Genomic DNA, 23,294 nt, shown 5'->3' with positions numbered 1-23,294 from the left:
CCAGCAGCAGGTTAGTTTAGCTTAGCATAAAGACTGGAAACAGGGGGTAACAGCTAGCCTGGCTCTGTGTAAAGGTAACAAAATACACTCACCAGCACACCTAGTTCACTAATTATCTATGATGACTGAAATGTGAAAATGGGTTTAACATGTATGTATTGAGAGAGCTGGAGTTTGCAGTTACCACAAGTTGAACATTTGAATCATTTATCCATTACTTCCAACTCTATATTTTCGTGTCTCTGCTTGCTTCTCACCAGGTTTCCCAACTCTCAGCAGCAGGTTGTGTTCAGGTGTTACAGCAGTGTCCTGTGAAGTCTAGCTACTAGTTTATTGGATATTGTCACAATAATTATACTCAAGATCAGCCTCACACCAATTTGTAATCTGTGAGGATATGTCAAATACGCTCACAACACTCATGCTCCACATGCAGAATGTATGACAGGTGAGCATGCACACACACTGAAACAGTTACAGTTACACAACTACAATATATACATGCAATGCTTCTTAAGTTATCTATCATTTTTTCACGTGATAGCATGTTTGTGCACATGCATTGTTTTGTTGTTTACGTGACTCACCCTCCGGGCTTTACTCTGGTATTTAACCGCCTTCTTAGTGTCTGATACTGCCCTCTCCACATAGTCTACTGAGTGCTCCACATTGTACTCTATGCGGTCTATCATTTCCCCCTAGAAGAGGTTAGTTATAGAGGAGGTGTGGAAGACATGAAGACAGGAAGAAGAAAGAGGGAGGCAGATGTGGAGGCAGGGGGAGGAGGTTGAGCAGATACAGGTGGAGAGGAGGAGGGATAAAGGGGAGGAACAGTGGGTGAATGAGAAAGAGAGAAAAGGGGAAGCAGAAAGGGAGAAAGGAAAGAGGGAAAAAAAGAGAAATAATGAGTTACTTTGTTGAATGTGCACATCTCACCCGTTTGCCGGTCTTTTTGAACTTTTTGCATTTTGGGATGGTCTCCTTAGCCTGCTCCACATATTCCTGAGCCTCCAGCACCCTCCGTTCAATGTTGTTCACCAGTTCACCCTGCACAAAAACAAGAGACATTGTAGAGGCGATAGCAGAAATCTGTCTGAACTCAGATTCAGTACCATCTTTAACCACATCAAGAATTAGATTTCATTGATGTGTTTTACCAATTTTCCTTCTTACTGACACTTTAATGTATGAAAGAAGTCATTAACCATGCTTAAATCAGCATTCCTAAACAAAGAAAGCCCAATTTCTTGGCATTGACCCAGGATTGTTAAAAAACAAAGAATCAACTTTTTTGCGTAAACCAGATTTGCATGCATGCACTGCTACAATGATTTCAGTATACAATGATCAAAGGTAAATTACCTTGCTGTATTAGAGCGGTAGCGCTGTTCTCTGTTCTCTAGCACTTACAGTCATTGTGGTGGTGACAGTGTTGTGTTGTGGAAAAGAAAAAAGAGGGAAAATAGAGTGCAAAGCTGATTAAGGCAAAATTAACAAACACACTATTATCTTAATTGACGTGTTAGTTAATTGAATTATTGAAATTTAGAGCATCCATATGCGTGACAGGAGAATAAAAGAGTATACACACAAACACACACTACTACTGAATTATTAGACATTTAAACAATTATCACTCCCACATTAAAATTATGAGGGGAAGCCTGTTATTGCATTGTGATCTTGTTGTAAACAATTTACTTTCATATTAGTCATTCAGCATATTTTCTTATTCATGCGCTCAGATTCACATTTGCATAATTCAGACGGTATTTTTGATGAGTGAAGAAGTTAATCTCTGTGGGGGTTCAGCCCACACACTCATGCAGTCACACATACAGGCATGGCCTAAAGATTTACCTGAAGCTCAACAATTTACTGGAAGAGCAAAGGCAAGTCTTACACTTGAGGATCATTTATAAGTGGCTTTGAGGAAGCTATAAGCTATAATTAAAATACATATCATTGTTCATTGCTCACTGGATGGCATAAGTTCCTCAGTACAATGTGCACTATACAACATATCTGTTCTCTAAACGAAAAACATTTCTACCGCGGGGAAACCTAAACTAATCCAAAGCTCCTGTAAAAGTTCATTTAATGCTTTTACAAAACAGCAAATTAATGAAACACTGTTTAGTTGCCAACTTGAAAGTCCCAAATGTCAGATTTCTTTCCAGCTCGTGAACGCAGCATGATAATTATGTATAAAAAATGGTCTAATGGCAGAAATCCCAAATACAAATAATCACCAAATTCTAATCAACTGATCCTTGAGCCAATAATTATGTGTGCCCCAAATTCTATCTAAATTTACTAAGATATTTTGCAAACAGACAACCAGATGGAGCTGAAAACATAACCTCCATCCAACTCTGTTGGCATAGATAGGCCAATAGCTATACTAATACACGCTACAACTTGTACATAAATTAAAAGACAGCCAGTTGCCGTCTGTCTGAAGTGGAGTTATTTTCATGATAGAGAGAAGCAACATTAGCTTTAATGATTGTACCATGGTGAACACAGTGTGCTACTAAACTTTTTGCATAAGCCAGGCCACCCTTTCAAACCACTCACAGTAGGAAATTCTGAATCTAGAAACTAGAATTGTAACTCTTCTTTATATCGCCCATGTTGGCAGATGGATTGCCAATTGATGAATGAATTTAGTGTCTGCAGCTTTGTTTTCACATGCATTTGACTGAGCCCCAAACCACACAGCTGCAGGTACTGAGAGAGGGTCACTGTTTTCACCTGGCTCTCCACCATCATGGCCATATCCATGAACATGTCGTGAAGCTCTCTGATGCTGTTTTCCAGCTTGATGATCTCAGTGTGCCGCGTCTCGATCTCATTCATAGCTTGCTCAGTGATGTTGTCCATAACGATCTAGGATGTCGTAACAGAAGGAAAGAGTTAGGTAAGAGTAGAATTGGATTAAAAAAGGTGCTCTGTGTGGATTTATGTCGCATTTGTTGCATCACTTACCCCCGAGGTAAAGATAGCCGGGTTGTCACTCTCCAACATGCTCTCCAGCTCCTCATTTGTTGTGTTTCTCCCAGCTAAAAGGGCAAACACACACCCATAAACATCTATAACAGCAATGATATTTGTAGGCGTTGAGGAGATTAAGCAAGTATGTGACTATTACAGTAAATTTAAGCCCAGGAAATAAGAAGTGTAGGTGCAATGTTATTACATTAAAGGGTTACCCTCCTCCTGATGTCAGTCTGAAGATTCATTAAAACAAGAGCTGCGTGCCTCTCTCTTTTCCACATGCTCATTTCCTCTCTATCCATCTGCCTCTACTGTCTATACTGCATTTTGTACTCCTTATTCTTACATTCTTTCTAAACAGCAGTGGATATGATGTAAACATAATAATTTAGCCTGAGCATTAATTGCAGGAGTCAAAAACAGATGCAGTCATACATAAAGAGCTATTATATCATCATGTATCTGGATTACAAGCGGACACCCTTAACTTTAGAGTCCCCCTCGGCTCAAAAATATGTTTTTCTTCTTGTTCCAACAGTTTGTTTGAGCTTCACTGTGGAGAATGATGTATGTGCAGAGTCATCTGATGAAAGTCCTGTGCTCAATGAAAATCAGATTTTAAGGAGCAAAGTCTATGAGCAAGATTTGTGACACCACAAATAGTTTTAAAGTCGTGATCCTGGTCCATTATGCAATTATGCAAGTGTGATATAGAAAAATGAAGCCACCAATGCACTGCATACACTGAGAATGGACTTTACAGTGAAGTAGAAGACATATTGTCTCCAGAAGAAGAAACTTTAATGAGGTAGAAAAAGTAGATAACCTTTTAAGGATTTTTATGTGGAAAATAAACTTCAATGTGGGACATATCAACTTTAACTTTCAGTTGATCTGAATAAAAGTGTATGTTTGTGGATTTGTCAGTACTCAACCAGGCATAACATTTTCAAATGTTTAGGTGAATTCAACCTATGACACAAGGCTCAGTTAGAAATGATGCTGCCCCACCACCACTAGCCTCTGCACTGCAACACCCGACACACCTTCAGTTGTATAAACACTGCCCGGGCTCAACACTCACAGGTTTGCAGTTCAAATACTACTGAGTACATTTCAGCCTGAAACGGTATTCTCAGCAGTTCAGATATCAAACAATTACCTAACCTTTTCCCTCTCCTGTTGGCTAGTCCAGCATGTTTCCCCCTCCAGATCCAGCCTTGCTTTTTGACAAATATGAGGATAATCAAGGTCTGCACTTGAGGTTTTCTCCTCTCTAGATCTATTTGTTACAGTGGACTTTAATCATAATTTAAGCTGTAATGGAATATAGCCAGAACTGCTCATGAGAAACTACAGCATTGTAGCGTTTGTCCTACATTACCTCTTTCATCCTGTGCATGACATGAGTGTCATTAACCTCTAATACTCTCAGAGGAAGGATCAATGTATACTTTAAATGTTTTGTTTGTATTCTATTTTTAAACGGTTCCTTTCTGTCTCTCCAGTTTTTAAAAACTCCAAACTTGATTTTCCTGCCTTTAAAAAGACCATTAACATATGAAGGGACGCAAAGGTGTAAATTTTGAGTCAGAAATATCAGTCATGTTTGATCAGAACAGCTTGGGTCATTCTGCAAATTATTTGGGGTTAAAATTGAATACTTAGATAATCTTTTGACATTACCCCCTTAATAGTCAGGATAGGCAAAACATGAATAAAGTGACCACATAACCCTTGAGTGTGCAGCTTTAAAGAGCAAAGAAAGTTAAGGACATCATTTACTTATTCAGCACCTTATTAAGTTTGCCTCAGTACTCCGTGGCTCCCCCAACAAACTTTCTATCTCTCTATCTTCTGACCCAGCCTGTACAACAGCACATCCTACTGCTTCTTCCTGCTGATGTGCTTGCTCCTCATCCATCTTTATTTTCCCTGACAGAGTTGTCCTACTTCACGAACATTCCCCTACACCTACATTAATATTCTTGTGTATGAGTGCTGACTCCGCCTGCAGAGCTGCCCCTCCTGGGCTCCATCTCTGCTCCACTGACGCTGTAAATCACAGTCAGCATCATCTCCAATCTTTCCGTTGCACATTTTAAATCCCCTGTGAGGCTAGATACAGTACGTACTATCTCTGCCCCATAAAGACACAAACTATTACCTGGTGTACAGACTTCTCTCAGTTGTTATGCCTATGTTATATTGATAATGCTAATCTTATCCAGGCATAATATATTATAGCTAACAAGAACAAAATTAAGACTTTAAAGAAAAGTAATTTACAGCATGTCAAGGAGCAGCAGTTTGATATGAAAGAGATAAAAAGCAAATATTATAAAATCTTAGCAGTGCAACTACACAAAGTTCAACCATCTGACATTGTCACAATGCTGTCTGGCTAAAAATACATTTCAAAGCTTGTTCTTGTTGTTTTAACCTGGGACGGAAATGTTACTTGCATATGAACCTAAAAGAAGCCAGTGATTACCAACCTTTCTGGCTTGTGACTCCTTAGAATGAAACAATGTCTATTTATGACCCCATATCACAGGTTATGGCCTTAATGTGGACAACAAGAGAAGGATTTCTCATAGGTTAAAGAACCCAATATTTTACAAGAAAAAAATCAAACAAATGGAAGACATGAAAGGATCAGTGTATAGGATTTAGTGGCCTCTAGTGGTGAATTTTGCAACCAACTGAAACCTCTTGATTCAACCAAGTGCAAAGGAGAAACTAAGGTGGCTGCAATACTCATGCTCTGGCACCGGTAGATTCATATTTACCGTACAGACATGAAAGTGGTATCAATGCTGTCATTTAACTCTTGGCAAAAAGCGAAAAGTGTGTTCTCATAAAATGTTAATGATGAAAACACACCAGACAATTAATTTTTTACCACCTTTATCAGATGTCGCTCTACTTATTCTCTCCAACAGACCTCTAGCTGCTGTGGCTCCCTGGATGTTCTTGAGGCAACTACAAAACCTTTATTCATGACCTAATCAAAGTGTGTGTATGTGAATATGTGTGTGTGTGTGTGTTGTGTTTATATGTGTGATGAAGACTGGTGGCTGGCGTGGGGGGCCTCAGTGGCAGAGCAGGTAGGTTGATGGTGAGTGATGATGGTCGAGAGTCAGAGCCAATGATTGCCTTCACGGACAGAATACTGATGAAGCGGCTCTCTAACATTTACCGATGCATGAACGTGCGCCCATGTGTGTTACAGAGGGCACTTTTGTTCATTTCTTTTCTCATACACCGGGCATATCGTGTCTAATCCAAACGTCATATCCATATTAAACCAATGAATTTCATTTAGTTGTGGTTAAGTGGTCCTGCTGTTTCATTACCGTGCTTAAGAATCTACTCATGTTCAGCAATGACATTTTGCAGTTTGACAAATGAGACAAAGAGGACCACGTTCACCACATCTCTGTGATCAATTTCTTATTCTCTCTGCCTCTCTGATAATAAATAATCTCTCTATCATTAAGGCTAAAACTACAACATTAAAGAGGGTCAGAGTTAGAGTTGAAGGACAGAGATGAGCGACAATGAGTCATGGATAATTGTGAGGTGGAAAAAAAACAGAAGGCGCTCTGGTTCTACCCTACCCTATTTATCTCACTTCCTACACACACAAATATACACACACACAAACACACACTCCTCATTGGCTTTTTTAAAGCCCTGACAGGCTCAGAGGGAGGCTCTTATTTGTTACCATGGAGACCCAAACCCTGAGAAGCCTAATATGAAGCCAAGAAGTCTCACTTCACCCGTAGCATTTGTGGTCTATTAAATCATTCATACTATGTTGCTACCAGTAACAGTATTATTTCATTTCCATTGTTATGTAACAAAATGAAGTGAGACCCCCAAGGAACAGAGCGAACGCAGGCGAGTGATTTTTATGGTCCTGTTCGCTGCAATTTCACCTGCAGAGGAATGAGAAAGGAATTTACGGCTTGTTATCTTCACACATATAGGTCAATCTGTTTGTTATACAGGAAGAATGTGTTGGTGTACATCTCTGTCTTTTTCCCTGGCATTGTGAGTCAGGGGAGTGTCCACGGGGAAATAAAACATAACAATTAAATGTCAAAGAGGCCCTGCGATGCCTGTGACCAACATTCCCTCCATCCTGCTGGGCCGGCTTGTCTGCTTGTAGAAGCAAATGGATGTGTGATATTCTGCATTTTCAATCAATAATAAGCTGAAATGCTACAGAACTGCCATTGCACTGGCTTTAAATATCAATATGGCATTGCAGAAATATTCAAACAGATGTGTTACTGTAGTTGAGCTTTAATAAGTCACTTTCAGAACATGGAAGATACAGTAAAACCCTTTATACATGTTGTGGAACAATTTGCTTTCTTGCAAAGAGTTAGGATTGATATAACCCTTACATCTGTCTGTTATATATATATATAGAAAGTAAAACAGTCTACCAGCACCTCTAAATCACAATAATTAACATCTTGTTTGATCATACAAAAAACAAATTGTACAAATGCCAATAAATCTAAAGTCCACTAATTAACATGTTGTCTCTGGTTTTAAGTTAAATTTAATTTTAAAGGACAGGCCCATCAACTGCCAAAATTATTGGGTTTTTCTTCATTTATAAAGATTAGCAGATCATTATATATATGAGATGAAAAAAGAATAATAATAAAATTTAATAAATTAAATTTTTTTATTTATTTTTTATTATTTTTAAATTTAAAAATAAATAGATCACTCACTGTAATGAGGGAAAGTAAACATAAAAGTTATTCAAACTGTTGCTTGCCTTGATATATCAGAGGTGTGACAGAGGTATCAGCAGCATCCTGAAAATAGTTTTTTAATGTTTTTTTACTGGGGACAATAACAAAATTATATATACCATATAAATGTATGACATACACACACACAGACAGAAAGGCAGTTTGGTGAGGGGGGATGCAAATATATTTGGACTTGGAGTTACTGTGCCTCGGATAGAGACAGTAACTCTGGCATGCTGAGAAAATAGGGGCAAAAATGCTGTTTTGCTGTCTTGACAATTACATGTTTACAATATGTCACAGTGTTGCTTTCCTGTTTATTTCATCTCTGTATCCAGAGGCAAACAGGAAAGGAGAGAAGCAGCAGAGGAAACATCCATTCTCAGTCTGACAAACCAGACTATGTTTCCCTCTGTGTGACACACTCTTATTGATTCACACACAAACAAGTCAAAAGGGTTGGTACAACACCTCTATTGCCATATTGGCCTAAAGGAATTAAATTATGTCAAAATAGAGACTAAATGCAATAGGAATGGGAAAAGCTCCAGTGGACACTTTTTTAATTAAAAAATTGCCTCATGCTCATAATTGTCCCTCTCTTCTGTGCTCTTATTCCATCTCCCTGCGTGTCTAATCCCTTCCTTGACGACAGGTGATATCAGCTAAGGCCTCCTGTGACTCCACCAGCTGACAAACTCAAATCCAAATGAATCTGGAGGAGCTCAAGGAAAAAGTGAGTCAGGTGTGTGTTTTTATTCCATAAGGAGGGTTTGTCCTTTGATTAACCCCCAGAACGTACTGTGTGTTATCACTGCTGTTCTTTTCACTGGACCACATTTAGCGTATTCTGGGCAGCGCTCACACATACAGACCTGCTGCATGTGTCCGCTCTAAATTGACAGATGGCCAGAGGCTCTCCTCTGCTATTACCACTAAATGAGTCATAGTGTTCTTCTCTGCATGCATATGTGTGTGTGTGTGTGTGTGAGTCTGTGTGTGTGTGCCTTTGTGTGTAAGGTGACTGTTCACGATGACTGTTAGGGGCAGCTGGCAAGGTGCAGCCTGCCAGGATGCCGTTGCAGAGACCGTGTCAGTGTCTGGTCCAGGAGTCCCAGGAGCCTACAGCTAATACCTGTCAAATCATATCACACATACAGTGTGACACGAGTGAGAGGAGCTCAGATCTGAGCTGCAGCAATCTGGCATGTGCATGAATATGGGTGTGGGTGTTGGTGATGTATGTGTTAAGTGAGGGCGGTTGTTTTGGTACACTACACCAGACGAATTCAAAATGAAAATATGGATGGGATAAACTGAAAATTATCTATAAACAAAATGAATAACATAGTCCTCTACAAGTGCCATGGATGAGATGATTGGGTGGGGTGTTAATGGCTGTATTTTATGTGATGCTGTCACACTGTTTTACATGAGTTTGTGTGGAGGGTTTTTATAATTTGTTTTTACATGTGTCATGTATTTATTATGTTTTATGTTCAAGTCGGTGTTCTGTGTTTTATCTGGCTGAGAGACAGATTTCCCCTTGAGGACAGTAAGTTGAAATAAAGCTGAGGTAAATTATTTTCCAACCACCCTAATTAGAGCCTTTTTTTTCATTAATAATAACTGTCAGACAGTGAATCACATGGATGCAGAACAAAATAATGCACTTAATACATTTGTGTAAATCTTGCATGTGGTTTTATAAACTACACTGCATGTCAACTATTACATACAGTAAGAACTTACTAAAATTAAGCATTAGTGTAAATAAAGACCGTGTATAAAGTTGTTATGGTAGCAGGGGTCGGGTTGTGGTGATTTTTTCTCCTGCCAGAATTCACAAAGCAAAGGATCCAAAAATAAAGATGAGTGAATGGCCTCTTTCAGCATTCACTTCTCACCACATGGATTTCACTGATTGTGTATAGATGTGTAGCACTAATGGCATATCCTCACACTTTTGTAAGAGTATGTAGACGTTGTAATGCTCTCCAAAGCTGGGTGAGTCTACAGGTGTAATATGAGTTTGACACTTTACAAAGTGATGAGGAATGCGGGAGCGGACTATATTTTTAGCCTAATTAATGTGAAACCAACATCTAAGTAATAACAGGGGGAGGATGATGCTCAGGCTGAGGATGAAAGGGTTTTCTCATAGGACTTGAAATAAAAGAGGAAAGAAATGAAACAGAAATGACCAAAGCAGACCAAAAGTTTCAGCAACCCCTGGATCGAACAACAATTACAGTACATTTCTCCACCACATCGAGGCAATAGTATTGGCCAGGGTTATGCGTCATACTGTATGTACACGGTATTAGACTGGGGGATCAAAAATGGAATTGAGCATCAAGAATGACAGTCAGTCGTTTTATCCCCTGCAGTGTGACATAGTGGAAGACAACCAGTGTGGGATCTGTGGTGCCACATGACACACCAGCACAAAGATTAGGTTGTCAGAATTGTTCCATTGTTCTCCAAGTCTGACATTGATCCCTCTTTCTCGACACTGTTTCCTCTCCCAGGACCATAAGTGTGTCCTGTCAAATGACCAAGACATGTCAAGAGGTGATCGTCTAGTCTGACTTATGACAAGTGATTTGCTGTGAATGAAAACACCTTGTTTTTGGACACACAACATCAGCCTTTAAACAAACTTGCACAACAACCAAACACTATGTGACTGAGAAGAGATGCACATGTGTTTCTGTAAATCATGATGTGTTAACGTGTGCTCTGTCTTCCAGGTCTACTCACTTATCTCCAGCTGTCTCTGAATGCGTCCTTTGCAGCGCTCCCTGTAGTCCGACTGGGTGGTGTTGTATTCTGACATCACCTCGACAAACTTACGGGACAGTGTGGAGTGCTGGAGATACAGGGAGGAATAACAAAACATTTCACTTAAACCTGCTCAATGCCAGCAGCAGACACCTACTTAATAAGTCATTTAAATGGTAAATGAACAGGAGGTGAGCAGGTGCAAACACAGTGTAGCTGTGTACCTCTTTTATACTGCATCCTAATTCTATGTAACATGTTCACACAAAATTGAGTATACTCAAGTTGGTCAGTATGCAGATTAAAAACAAGGATTTCATGTGCTGTTGATGGGTACCCACAATGCTCTGCACAAAGGAAAGGAAGGAGCCACTCACAGCTGCATAGCTTTTAATACTTAAAGTATAAAAAATAAGTATTACATTTTCTATAAAACCTTCAGCTTTTGCTTAACAGTGCCATTCCAAAACAGATTTAATGGTACACATAAAGATTTCCTCATTTATTTTATACTAACTGCCCCATTACTCTCTATCCATCTATATATCTAATACATATTGAACACAATTAGTATGCAGTACGTAATCGGGACACAGCTGTTGACTCTGCCGCCTTCTCTCCAGAGCTGTACCTGTGTCTTGCGTATCCTCAGGTCGGCTGATGACCTGTTCTGGCCTTCTTCTTGCTCAATGGTTTGCTGGATACCTGAAAGGATACACAGAAAAACACATTCAATCACAGGGCGAGAGCTCCTTTTGAAAATTAACACAAAGAAAAACAAAAATAAAGCTTACAGTGCTGTTGGCTGCCTCTGGAGGTTTACCACATCACACAAAATAAAAGGGATGTTTTAGTGTTTTAGCAGTAGTGAGGCTAATCTGCCAAATAGATAATGAGATACAGACTTTGTGTGCAAAGCTGACATTTTGACTTGAGGGTTGTGTAAGAAGAAAGGTCATCAGAGACACAGGGATTTAATCTCAGGAGATCATGAAAATCCACAATAGTTTTAATAAAAAAAAGAAAGCCTTTTGTTTTTGAAATAACGGATCAAGATCAAGATGGTAAGCTGGCCAGTTGTTGTCAAGATATCTCGTTCTGAACCAAGGTGCTGGACATACGGAAAGGCAGTTATAGACAGATGGGGTTATTATATTACAGCATAATAATATAGTATCATACTGAGAGGGGCTTGCGTGTTAAAGCTACAGTAGGTCGCTGCATGACACAAATATTAATCACAAGTCAAATCAGTCACTCCGATGGACAGGGAATAACTAGTGCGGTAGAGGCCTGACTGTTAAGAAATTTATCAAGGTATTAATTACTGGGATAACTCTTCTCCTTTTCTTTAATCTTCAGATGATTTTAAGAAGAAAAAAGGGGTTCTTTGCTTGTAATAAAAACTTTCCTCACTGCTTTCTCATGGGCACACCTCAGGAAGTCATTGTAGAGGAGCCGCTGCCGACCATAATAACATAAATTAAAGAGACTGTCAATGTGAGGCCATGTGAGGTACTCTATCAATTACCGAATTATACAGAGATGTAAGAGCCTGCACCTTTACATTTTCCAATGTTTCTGTCTGTTAAAGAGGGATGAGATGGCTGTGCCAGCTCCTGCACATTCAGGGACATTTTATGAGATGTCTACACCTGCAGCTGCTTTTACTGTGTGCACTGTGCACCGCCCTGTTTATGCAAAGAGCTTGAGCCAACAGGGTAAACAGGTTCACTTACTATACAACAGAATATCACAGTTAATAAGGCATCTAATTCACAAATATGTTCAATTGTGATATCATGCTATTGTTCTAGTATCTCTGAACAACTAAATACTCCGCCCTGATTGATTAAGCCATTGGGGATGTTTGCTTGGCACATATTCCTTTAGTCCCTTAGCACAAACTTGTTTGAATGTCACAGACAAACCCAGCATCCATACATGGCATCAGCCTCAACCTTTTCTTGCATAATAATAGGCCTTTAACAAAGCATACATTGTATTAAAAACTTGCACTTTACAAAAAGGGAAAATTTCAATAGCTGCTAAAGATCCATTAACATAGATATAATCTAAATACATCAAGATCACCATCTGAATAATCTGTCTTTGGTTTTTGTAGAAATTCACAGACTGAACATGGTAGACTGACTGAGAATTGCTACTGCAAAAGAGAGTAAACGATGACAGTCCTTGTTGAGGAACGATCCCAGGGTGCGGTTTGACAAAGATGATGTCACTTACTGACCAACCTACCAAACACAAACAAACAAACTAACACACAGCAGGCACACACACACACACACACACACACACACATAGTTAAACAAAGGTGTCCTGTGGCAACAGCTGATGTGAACTGGAGTAACTGATAGCACTTGTGTCAAGTGTTTGTATCAGTGTGTGTGTGTGTGTGTGTGTGTGTGTGTGTGGAAGTAGGCAGCAGGCTGTAGGATGAGGGATAGGGGCTATTATCTTCAAGCTCTCTGCACTAAAGTTGTGCTCTACTTTCCTGAAAGATACTGTATACAGATCTTTAATGTCTCACCCCTATTCTTCATCACCTGATTCCTGTAGGGAGGCACTGGAGAGTGTTTTATATAGTAGATAATTAGTTATGTGGTGGGCACAGAAGTTTTCATGCCACAGAATTTCAGGAGCCACAAGAATAGAAAAAGATCTTCATATATTGCCAGAAAAGGGGGAAAAAAGGAAGATGAGAAAGCTGCAAGCGAAAGGAAACAGGTGAATACAAGAAAGTGTAAAAGATAATGATGTGTTGCAAAATGTACAAGCTACGCAGAAAAGGTGGGAGGGTGGCAAATCAGAGAATAAGAAGATTATAGCCCTCACACACACACATGCATACGTACATATAAACACCCAGGGATAAATAATAAGCAAGAACTCTCCTTGTACATGTCCGGGATGTGATCCAGGACCAGCTACATGTGGATTAGGCCTGCACACAGTATGTGACTGTAACATTAGTAAGTTTATGTGCATAAAGTGTGAATAAAACTCATGTGTGCTTGTGTATATGAATCACAGCCACTACCTCTGTGGAGAGTGACACTAATCACTCTGCCCACTGCAGTGCCAAATCTACGAGTGTAAACTGACTTGTCTGTGAGCTGCCAAGTGCTATACAGTTCACTATCTCTTTATGTCTCACTTGGTACTCTCTTTTCTCTCCTAAGAGAGCACCCGAGCCGTCACACCACATAAAAGATAAACAGCTGCACACGCTGATTATGGGTATGGTCATAATACTGTAATACAGATTTCAGGGTTGCAAATCATGATGATTTTTTATTATTGATGAATCCTTTGGTCGGTAAAATGTCAGAAAATAGTAAAAAATGCTTGTCTATCTTTAAATAGGTGTTTTTTTTTCAGCCCAAAATATTTTGTTTATAAAATCCCTCACACTGGAGCTGAAAGAGCACCAAATGATAATTGTATAAACTGTCATTATTAATATAATTATTATGTAAAATTAAGATACAGAAAATAATCATTAGTTGCAGCTCTGGCAGGGGGAAACAGAAGAATTGTACTCACTCTTTAATTTGGAGCGTATTTTGTTGGCCAACTTCTTGATATCTGCCATAAGATCCTCCAGCTCTGCCTTAGTTTCTGAGGAGAGAAAACATGAAAAGAGAAGAGATTAGTGGACACACATACTTTGTATATTGTACATTGTATATACTTACTAACTCACCCACTTGCACGAACCTGTGTGCCAGCCAGTTTCAGAGAGACAGAATCAATACTGACACACAAGAAATGACTCTGAAGTGTCACTTCCAACAGGGACAAACAATTCATCACCACAGCAGCACATTTTGCCCTTCTTCAGGCTTTCTCTTTTGTATAAAGTACCAGCATCCTTCATCTCTCTCTACAGTCTACTATCCTCTTTCTAACACACCCTATACACTGTACAGTATATAGAGACATGAAGATGAAACTCATGTGGGTACATGGGTACATGTGGGTGTTGACAAGTAAGAATTTGCTATTTTGGTGACCAGAAGAACAAGTAAAATCACAAAAGACTGCAGCACAATCTGGGCTGCAACAGGAAGAATGTATTGTTACCAGCAGATATATGTTATCAGAAGGCAGATTTCAACTATTACTGAATAAATCATCAAACTCTTGTCCATCATGACGTACTGAGAGCTTTCTAAATGGATAAACTGTTCTTGTTCAGGGGGGTCACAAATGCAAAAGAGAGTCCCAAAGCACAACTAGACTGTTAATAAAGCAAATAAATAATGAAGGTCTTCCGTTGAGGTCAGGACACACCCTGAGGGGGACTCAAAAGTTTAATATTAAAGCTGCAAGATGTAACCTTTTGTTATATTTGCTGACACTTTAACTGCATCCTGCAAGAATCCACCATGCCTGAACAAAAACAACCAATCAAAACCAAGAAAGATAGTTGATTGTTGAATCTCATTCCCAGGTATTTGACAACCTGAGAATCACACTCAGCAATCAGCTATCTGTCTCGGCTCTAATTGGTTGTTTCGGCCGCAGTGGATTCTTGCCAGTGCCATTAGTAGTACATGGAGGAGTCAAAGGAACCCTGATGTTACCTACTGCAGCTTTACGGCCAGGGAAGTCTTGCAACAAACTACTTCATACAATATATCATCCAAACCGGTCTCGAATTCAGTGCAAAAATCATGCTGTTTTAGTGAGGGGTGAGACAATAACAGTGTGAACACTACAACTGCAACGATTAATCAATAAATCAATCAACAAGGAATTCATTTGAATCTGTTTTTAAGCGTTTTGATTCATTTTAACGCAAACATTTGTTCGAGCTTGGTTCCAACTTGGTTTCTTTGTCATATATGATAATAAACTGAGTGTCTTTTGGGTTTTGGACTGTAACAAGCTATTAAAACAGATTAAACAGATTACCTTGGGGTGTGGGAAAGTTTGAGGGGAATTTTAAACTATTTCCCGAGATACAATAATAAATAATAAAATAATCAGCAGATTCATTTTATGATGAAAATGAAAATAATCAGTACTTTGAACTTAAGCATGTTTGTAGGATCCATTTTGGAAAGATAGAAACCGAGGGTTTCAGATGCTGTTCAACAATCTGACAAGGACCTAGTTTGAAGCATACTGACTCCTTTATTTAGCCTGAGCCCGGTGTTGCATGATTTATTTAGATTGAGTTTCTCTGCTGTTCTAAAATAAACATTTTTGAGCATTACCAGTGTAGCCAAAATATGTGAAAGACAAATGTTTATAGTACTTAAACTTAAAAAGTGTTGCCCGTCAATGTAGTTTTCACTACAGAGAGAAGTGGAAAAAATCAGTCTGGAGAAAGAAGAACAACTCTCTCACACACACACACACACATTCACTTACACCCTGAAGCAATAATTGCCATTTTTAGCACATTGCAAAGGAGCAAGAAAGTAATTTATCATCTTAATGCCATAAGAGAACCAAATCTCCATATGTTAACAAGCCCCAGGAAGCCAGAAGACATTAAAAAATGGTCCTTAAAAGCTGCTCAAGTTAAACTATTCAATCACACTGGACTGCCTGGAGTACTTCTTTATAATTAGTCTGTTTCTGTATATTACCTGCTTCTTTAAAGCTGCATAAATCACAAAGATGAATAAGAGATGGCGGGGTTGCACTACTGAACTGAAATCCATGGCAAACATCTGCATCCAATTACAGAGAGAGCCTCAATGGATAATTTGATTACACAGTATGAGTTTATTAGCACATATTTTATGATAAGAAAGAAGTTTAAAATGATGAGATAATAATATCGTCTCCTTCTCTACAGCTGCACGACAAATCGCAATAACATGAATGCTGTAATAAGGCTTTGAGATATCACGCTTTGACAATTACAAGCAGTCGACACAGCCCACATTGCTAGCATACTGAGCTGAAAACTCATAAACACAAACAGACAATAATGTAGGATAATAAGGCGAAATTTGATTCACGCTGTATAATATATGTCATACGAATCCTAATCAGCAGCTTATACCAGACACTAGCTGGGATAAATCCCTTCACCAGATTGTACAATAATAATGTAAATCTATAACAGTGGACATAGTGAACCTATTACAAACTGATCAGTAAAGTACTACAAGCCTTTAATCCGCTTAACAGATTTTAACATTTCCATATGAGCGAACATCACCTGTGGTACATACAGCTCAGCCAGACGGAGCCGCGGACAAGACAAAGTGCTCACTGATAACTTCAGACTTGTTCACAGAAGATAATTTTACATCCAGCTGAGAAAGATGAAGGTAAGATGGCTGGAGCACAGGCAAGTGGTCTTTTCTTTTTTTTTGATAGCAGAGAGATGACAGGAAATGAGGTGAGAGAAAGGAGGTATAGCCATGCACCAACAAAGGCAGAGAAGAAGCCTGCAAGCTTGCAAATATGCGTGTAAACAATGCATGATTTAAAATATGCAGTTGAGTCTGTAGATACTTGGCCTGTGAACCAAAGGGTTTCTGGTTCAAGTCTAGCACAGACCACATTATGGAGTGTGGACTGGTAGCTGGAGAAGTGCCAGTTTCACCTCCTGTGCACTGCCGATGTGCCCTTGAACAAGTCACCCAAACCTTAACTGCTTGCGGAGCGCCCTTACGTGGCAGCCCATCACTCCACCATCTCTCCACATTTGCATGTCTATAAGCCTGCATGTGCATTATTGAATTTCTGGCCTCTGTGTGTAAAGTAAGAGTGAAAAAAGAATTTATCTTTAATAAAGTATATCTTCTTATTTTATGAGGTAGGAAATGCATTCAACACATTTGTTGAAGGATACACACAATGTATTTTGGTGACTTTTCCTATTAACAAAAAAAACCACTCCAAAGGGTGCCTTTAAGTGGTAAAGTAATGTATAGTGTAATATAATGTAACCATTAAAACATGCAGTAAATATACTGTCTCACCTGAAAAAGAAAGACAGCTGATGACAAGCACAAATGTGCAGCCATTACTATAGTAAAACGATACGAGGATGGAGGATATACAGACACGCTAATACAATCTGATAACTGCAGAGGAAATGAATAATTAAATCAAGTATTTGAATCATGGGATATCAAATTCTAAAGAAAGAAGAAATGTTTTTTTTCACTAGCTATTCTAAAACAAACACTTGCAGCATTACCATATCCTCGGTATACATTTAAATAAAGTTGTGTCTCCTGTCAATCATGTTGCTGCCAGTGGCAAAATGTATGCAGCATACAGTGAGTTTGTCAGGGTCAGAGACTGATCTGAAGTAGTGGGCTGAGGCCCTGAGGGGAAATGAATAAGCAGTGCTTTGTGTCGGTGTGTGTGTACGTGTGTACAGAGCGAGATGTTTATAATCTGTTTTATTTTAGTCTAAATAAGAGTTACTTCATTGTAACTAAAAGAAGGTACATTAAATGAATGTTTTTTTCCCCTAACACTATTTTGTGTGCGTTCATCTTTTTTGTGTCCACAACTTTAGAAACACGTATAGGTGTAAGGTTATGGAAAAGTATCTCTCAATTCTGTGTAACCATAGCAACCTCTGGTAACCTGTTCCATGAGGTCAGCTGCACCAGCATCACAGAGATAATGACAAAAATTGAGCTTAGTTTGAGGCCGTGTGTGAAGTGTGTGTGTCTGAGGTAGGTATGTGTGTTAAGGAGTTAGATTAGATTTCAGCCTCGTGGTTACCAAACAGAGGAGGCCAACCTGCTCGATCAAGTGTCTATTCAGCCTCATTATTGGCTGCCTGAAAAGGAGGAAGAGTGCAGACACTGATGAATACGTAGAGGGAGAAGTGAGAGGGAAGCAAATTAGAGGGCAAAACTGAGGAGTCAATTGAGCTGTGGCTTCACACCCCATCCCTCTCCCAGACGCTCTCAAATGAAATCTTCAGGTCATGCTTGTTGCCATCATTAAGACTGTGTTGCTATGGCGATGTGTGCAGTCGGTCCTCTCGCCGGCTTCAGATTGTTTCAAAGTGGCGGAGGGAAAAAGAGAGAGTGCGAGAGAGAGAGAGAGAGAGAGAGAGAGAGAGAGAGAGAGAGAGCGAAGGGAGAGAGAGATTGCTACGGAGGCAGAAAAGAAATGAGGAAATGTGGAAGCAGAAAAAGGGCAGAAAGAAAATAATAAATGGAGGATATAATTATGTATACTTTTATTTAATAAAATGCTAACTAATGATCTTTGAAAGATAATTATACCTTCACTTGCAAGGTAGAAGCCAGTAGAAGAAAAAAGGACTCCAAAAGCGAGGACATTGTAGGTTACATGCATTTCACTGCATCCATCTGAGCACTGGGACGACTATTGAATGTGACTATGACTTGGAAATGTATAATGTATTGGGAACAAAATCAATTTTGGTACGTTTGCCTGGACCAAATTAATCCAGAATGACTGAAACAACACAGATAAACAAAGCAGACCAGATAGGCACAAGCCCATTCAGCACTTCCCAATTTCAGTCAAAGACCATTTATAGAGGATCGTTACTCAGTTAGCTTTACAAACACATACATTAACATTTCAATCTTTAAATGACACGCGTGTTGTGTGTTGCAGGGTGTTGTGGTGGCGGAGAGAGCTCCTGCAGCAAACAGCCTCATCTTGAAGTATCAGCAGAGTAACAGTGACAAGTGTCACTGTTATAATTCCTGTGCTCAACACCTGTAAGAACATGACTGGACACTGATAGTGAGCTGGTAGCCAAGCAGCTAATGAATGAGCCAGTGACTGTAAAGCCTGAACCAAGAAGCTGAAGCAAATCAGCTAATACAGTGACCTGGGGGCCAATTGCATCAACTTAGTTTAAGACTAGTCTTGGTTAGAGTAGTCTAATTAAGCCTGTCTGTTGCATAAATATTAAGACTGACTTAATTTGAGGTAAAAGGAAAGTTAGCCTCTCACTTCTCTTCCTGGCTAAGCTTGATTTAAACGTTTTGTTTCTATGGCAACAATCTGTTAAAATGTCAGAAGACACAAAGACACAGGGTTATTAATTGTTTTTGCAACAAAAAATTAAAAGAGGAGCAAATTTTAAAAGGGTGTAACTTTCTTGGGACACAGTGCATGCTCCGTGCTGAAGATGGAAAATGTTGCAATTATTACACATATAGATAAACACAGACGTCTCTAAACTAAGCCATCTCCAACTTATTTTTGCTTTCTTGTCACAAAATCAGTTTTTACAGAGTGTTATGTGCAAGAATATTTAGCCCTTCTCGGCTGGCAACTGATCCCAACAAAGAAAAAAAATCTGTAAAATGGCAATTGGCCAATTTTACACTTTTTGTATGGATTACACAAACGGGATACAACGTGTTAATTAGTGAGCTTTTCGAGGTGCTGGTAGTTGGAGTTTGTTACATTTGGACAAAGCCAGACTTGCTGTTTCCCACTGTTTCCAGATTTTGTGCTAAGCTAAGTCAGCTGGCGATAGCTTCATATTAAAGGTACAAACATGAGAGTGGTACTGATACTCTCATCTATCTTTTGGCAAAAAAGCGAATAAGCATTTTCATCAGCCATGATTAACCAAAACCAGCTTGTTATTAGTTTGCAGCATTATATTTGACAGCCTTTGTGAACACACCAGATCTGATTTCACTTGCACTATACCACCAGCCTTCATGTCTAGGTACCTACATCACTTAGGAGCATATTACTCTGATTTAATAAAAGATGAACATCCTGGAAGTCTGGGCCAATTCTTCCTACCAGCTTTTACAGCAGGAACATTTATCCACTCGTATATGAACACCGTCCAGGTTTCTTCTTCACTGTCACAATCAGCTGTCCTTATCTTTCACACCAATAAAACAGGTCCTATTATTATATCGACACAATGTGAGTGTGTCAGTCTGATGTCAGGGTACCATGACATTGACAAGACAAGCGGATTCTGTTTCCTCCACCTTAACTCAGGGTCAATTTCTGCCGTTCCAATCTCTAACTTGCAGCCATTTATCTTTTTCTACATCTTACAGTATCTCTCTGTCTCCCTCTGCTCACTCTGTAAATATATTACCAGCCGTTTGTGTGTTTGCTCCGCTTATTGATCGTTTAGAGTCCAGTTGCCTGATGTTTTGGAGAGACAGAATCTGAGCTCATCCCTCAAACATTACTGATATTTGCCCGACTCAGGTAATGACAAACTGACAGCACAGATAACGTTTAAACACAACACTACACAAAGGATACAACACACTCACTTACCCCTGCCTTTCCATTCTGACAGTTGTTGCACAAATCTGCTACAATCTTGACAAGTATTAGTATTTAACATACTTCTCTTTATTTCATGATGATCCCTGAATGCTGTATATAGACAAAGTTACACATAAAAAATAAAAGGTCTTTAGGAGTACTACCGCATACGTGAAAACAGCTTTATAAATCTATTTACTTGCCTTGAAAATGGGACCACATGTTAATCGAGAATGTTTTCAGCCTCAGAAATACATTTAGACTGATAGTCAGTGTTTCTGCAGATAAACACAGTACATAGAATCTTTTATTGGCCACCACGCAACAGCAGATGTGGGTGTTGTACCTGATTAAGTCTCTGCTAACAACCCCCCTCCTTCTCTCTAACAACTTCTCTTTCTCCAGCGACATCTTCCGAGACAATATAACAGGGTTACTGTGAGTGTTACTGTCACTTTGAAACCTCCCCCTGCCTCCTGACACTTGACATTTCAATCTAGATCAGAGCACTAACGCCGCACCCCTCTCGCTGACCGCTGGTCTAGGAATCATGAGGACAGAGGGCAGTTAAACTGATTTATCCGTACATGAATGAGTTATCTTACTAGCTTTGACCTCCATTGTGCACATAAATGTATGTGCGTGTCCTTAGCCTTGACTTTGACCATCTAACATCGTGTTAACCTCATTTTAAGGGATCATTTTATACCACAGTATAAGGCCGTGGCGTGTCTTCAATGGCTATAACACTACATCAGCTCAGACATTGTGAGATGTAAGAGAAAAGGAGATAAAGGAGGGAAACAAAGAAAAAAGATGATTGAGGAAGAACAAAGGGAATACAGAAATCTGGGGGAACTTACACAACACTTTCAAATTTTGGTTGAGGGTGGAGGAGCTTTGGCAAACAGCACTCCGAGGGAGGGAGCACGCCAAAAACTGGCACTAGAAATAGTAACACTCACAGGCTGCAATTAAAACCAGCTTCTCCAGAGCTGTGAGCTGAGGACTTTCAGGAGTCAGAGGAAAGATGCTCTTAAAAAACAGGAGGCTGAGATGTCAGAAGGAGCAAACACTAAGTGGTTGGAAAAACAGACTGAGAAATGTTGCTAAATAAACTCTCGAGTGTTAAAGAGTAGACTCTCTGTATTTAATTAGAAGTCTAAGTTCATTTTTTAGTAGCATGGTGGTAGTTCAGGAAGATTCAAACTGTGGATTTTGTTCATGATTTTGAAGTAATTCTGCAGTGTAGGATTACAACTGCACCACCCATGTCATCATTTGTCTCCAGCCAAGTCACAAAAAGATGTGTTCATCTGGAGTAAAAATGTGAAAACTGAGTGATAGACAAAACAAAATGAAGTTAACATTTAATTCATCTTCTTCGTGTGAGACAAGGCCAGATTGAGTTACTTGGTTTACACTGATTTGTGGACTTATTTTCTCGCAGGCAGCAGTTGGAGTTTGATTTTACAATTGATCCAAAACTCTGCAGCCAGAAGTGTTAAGAGAAAACACAAATCTAAAGTCCCTCTGCTTCTAGTTTCTAGTTTTGCATCGATTTTTGCATCCAGACAGCACTATAAGGTATTACTGTGCTGCTTGTCTCAAATGGTTTTACAAACCAGGAGGGCCCATTAAGTGCACTGGGATCGATTTCTCATGATCCCAGAGCTGCTTGGGTTTCCTCCCACAGACACAAAGGTTAAGCTAATTGGAGACTAAATTTGTCCGTAGGTGTGACATACATGTTGTGTCATATATCATGGACGGATCATCGGCTTCTTCTAATGAATAATACGCTGTACGAACTACATTGTAAGAAGATAAAACCCATACAAATTAACTTCCCTTTATTGGATACAGAAGCCTTTATGAACAATGGGTTTTCTGGTTTTGACTATTTTACTACTCTTCCAGTAAAACAATGTACATTTGGACAACTATGGAGGGTATGACAGAGCAAAAACTAGTTTTTTTAATCAAGTGTCATATACTCAGCACACACAGGGCCGTGCAATATGACCAAAACTGAATGACTGAATGAAGGCATCCAGTTTCCATAGCTGAAGGTGATGCAATGTTACAAAATAATATTCAGCTACACTTTCGTCCAGCGAGGACCATGATGATAGGTATCAAACCGGCAACTAGAGAGAGGAGGAATGACAGTTTAAAAGAGATCAGCCACACCTAGTTATCAAACTACAAACACAGAGAGTTAGAGAGAAAATTCCCCATCTACTGTAAACTGTCCTTATCCGACTGCTCTCTGACACAACCAGCCACCGTGGGAAAGAAGAGAGAACGACAAATGAGCTTGCTGACACTTGCCTCTGTTATTGATTGGTTATGATGCTTTTGTATATACTTTACATCCTAGTAGTTCGCTCTTATGAAGTCAGAAAGGTTAGCGATGTGGTTTGATTTGAGTAAAAGTTAAATTTGCCTTTCCTATTTATTGGTTATGAGACT

At 39.3% G+C, this 23,294-nt stretch overlaps 1 protein-coding gene across 1 annotated transcript in view; it reads right to left on the bottom strand.

Annotated features, from left to right (window-relative positions):
• Window positions 1–23,294, bottom strand: part of stx1a (syntaxin 1A (brain)) — a 56,169-nt gene that overhangs the window by 1,741 nt on the left and 31,134 nt on the right. Inside the window, exons 4-9 of the mRNA XM_035679438.1 lie at window positions 14,136–14,210; window positions 11,200–11,273; window positions 10,548–10,656; window positions 2,992–3,065; window positions 2,758–2,892; window positions 588–698 (exon numbers count right to left, since the gene is read on the bottom strand). Of these exons, the coding sequence (XP_035535331.1) occupies window positions 588–698; window positions 2,758–2,892; window positions 2,992–3,065; window positions 10,548–10,656; window positions 11,200–11,273; window positions 14,136–14,210 (578 nt within the window). The remainder of the gene's footprint in view (window positions 1–587; window positions 699–2,757; window positions 2,893–2,991; window positions 3,066–10,547; window positions 10,657–11,199; window positions 11,274–14,135; window positions 14,211–23,294) is intronic.

The sequence above is a fragment of the Morone saxatilis genome, unplaced genomic scaffold (assembly GCF_004916995.1).
Source record: "Morone saxatilis isolate NCDOM2014 unplaced genomic scaffold, NCSU_SB_2.0 Contig8, whole genome shotgun sequence".
Lineage (NCBI taxonomy): Eukaryota > Metazoa > Chordata > Actinopteri > Moronidae > Morone > Morone saxatilis.
This window is presented reverse-complemented; position numbering and strand designations above follow the sequence as displayed.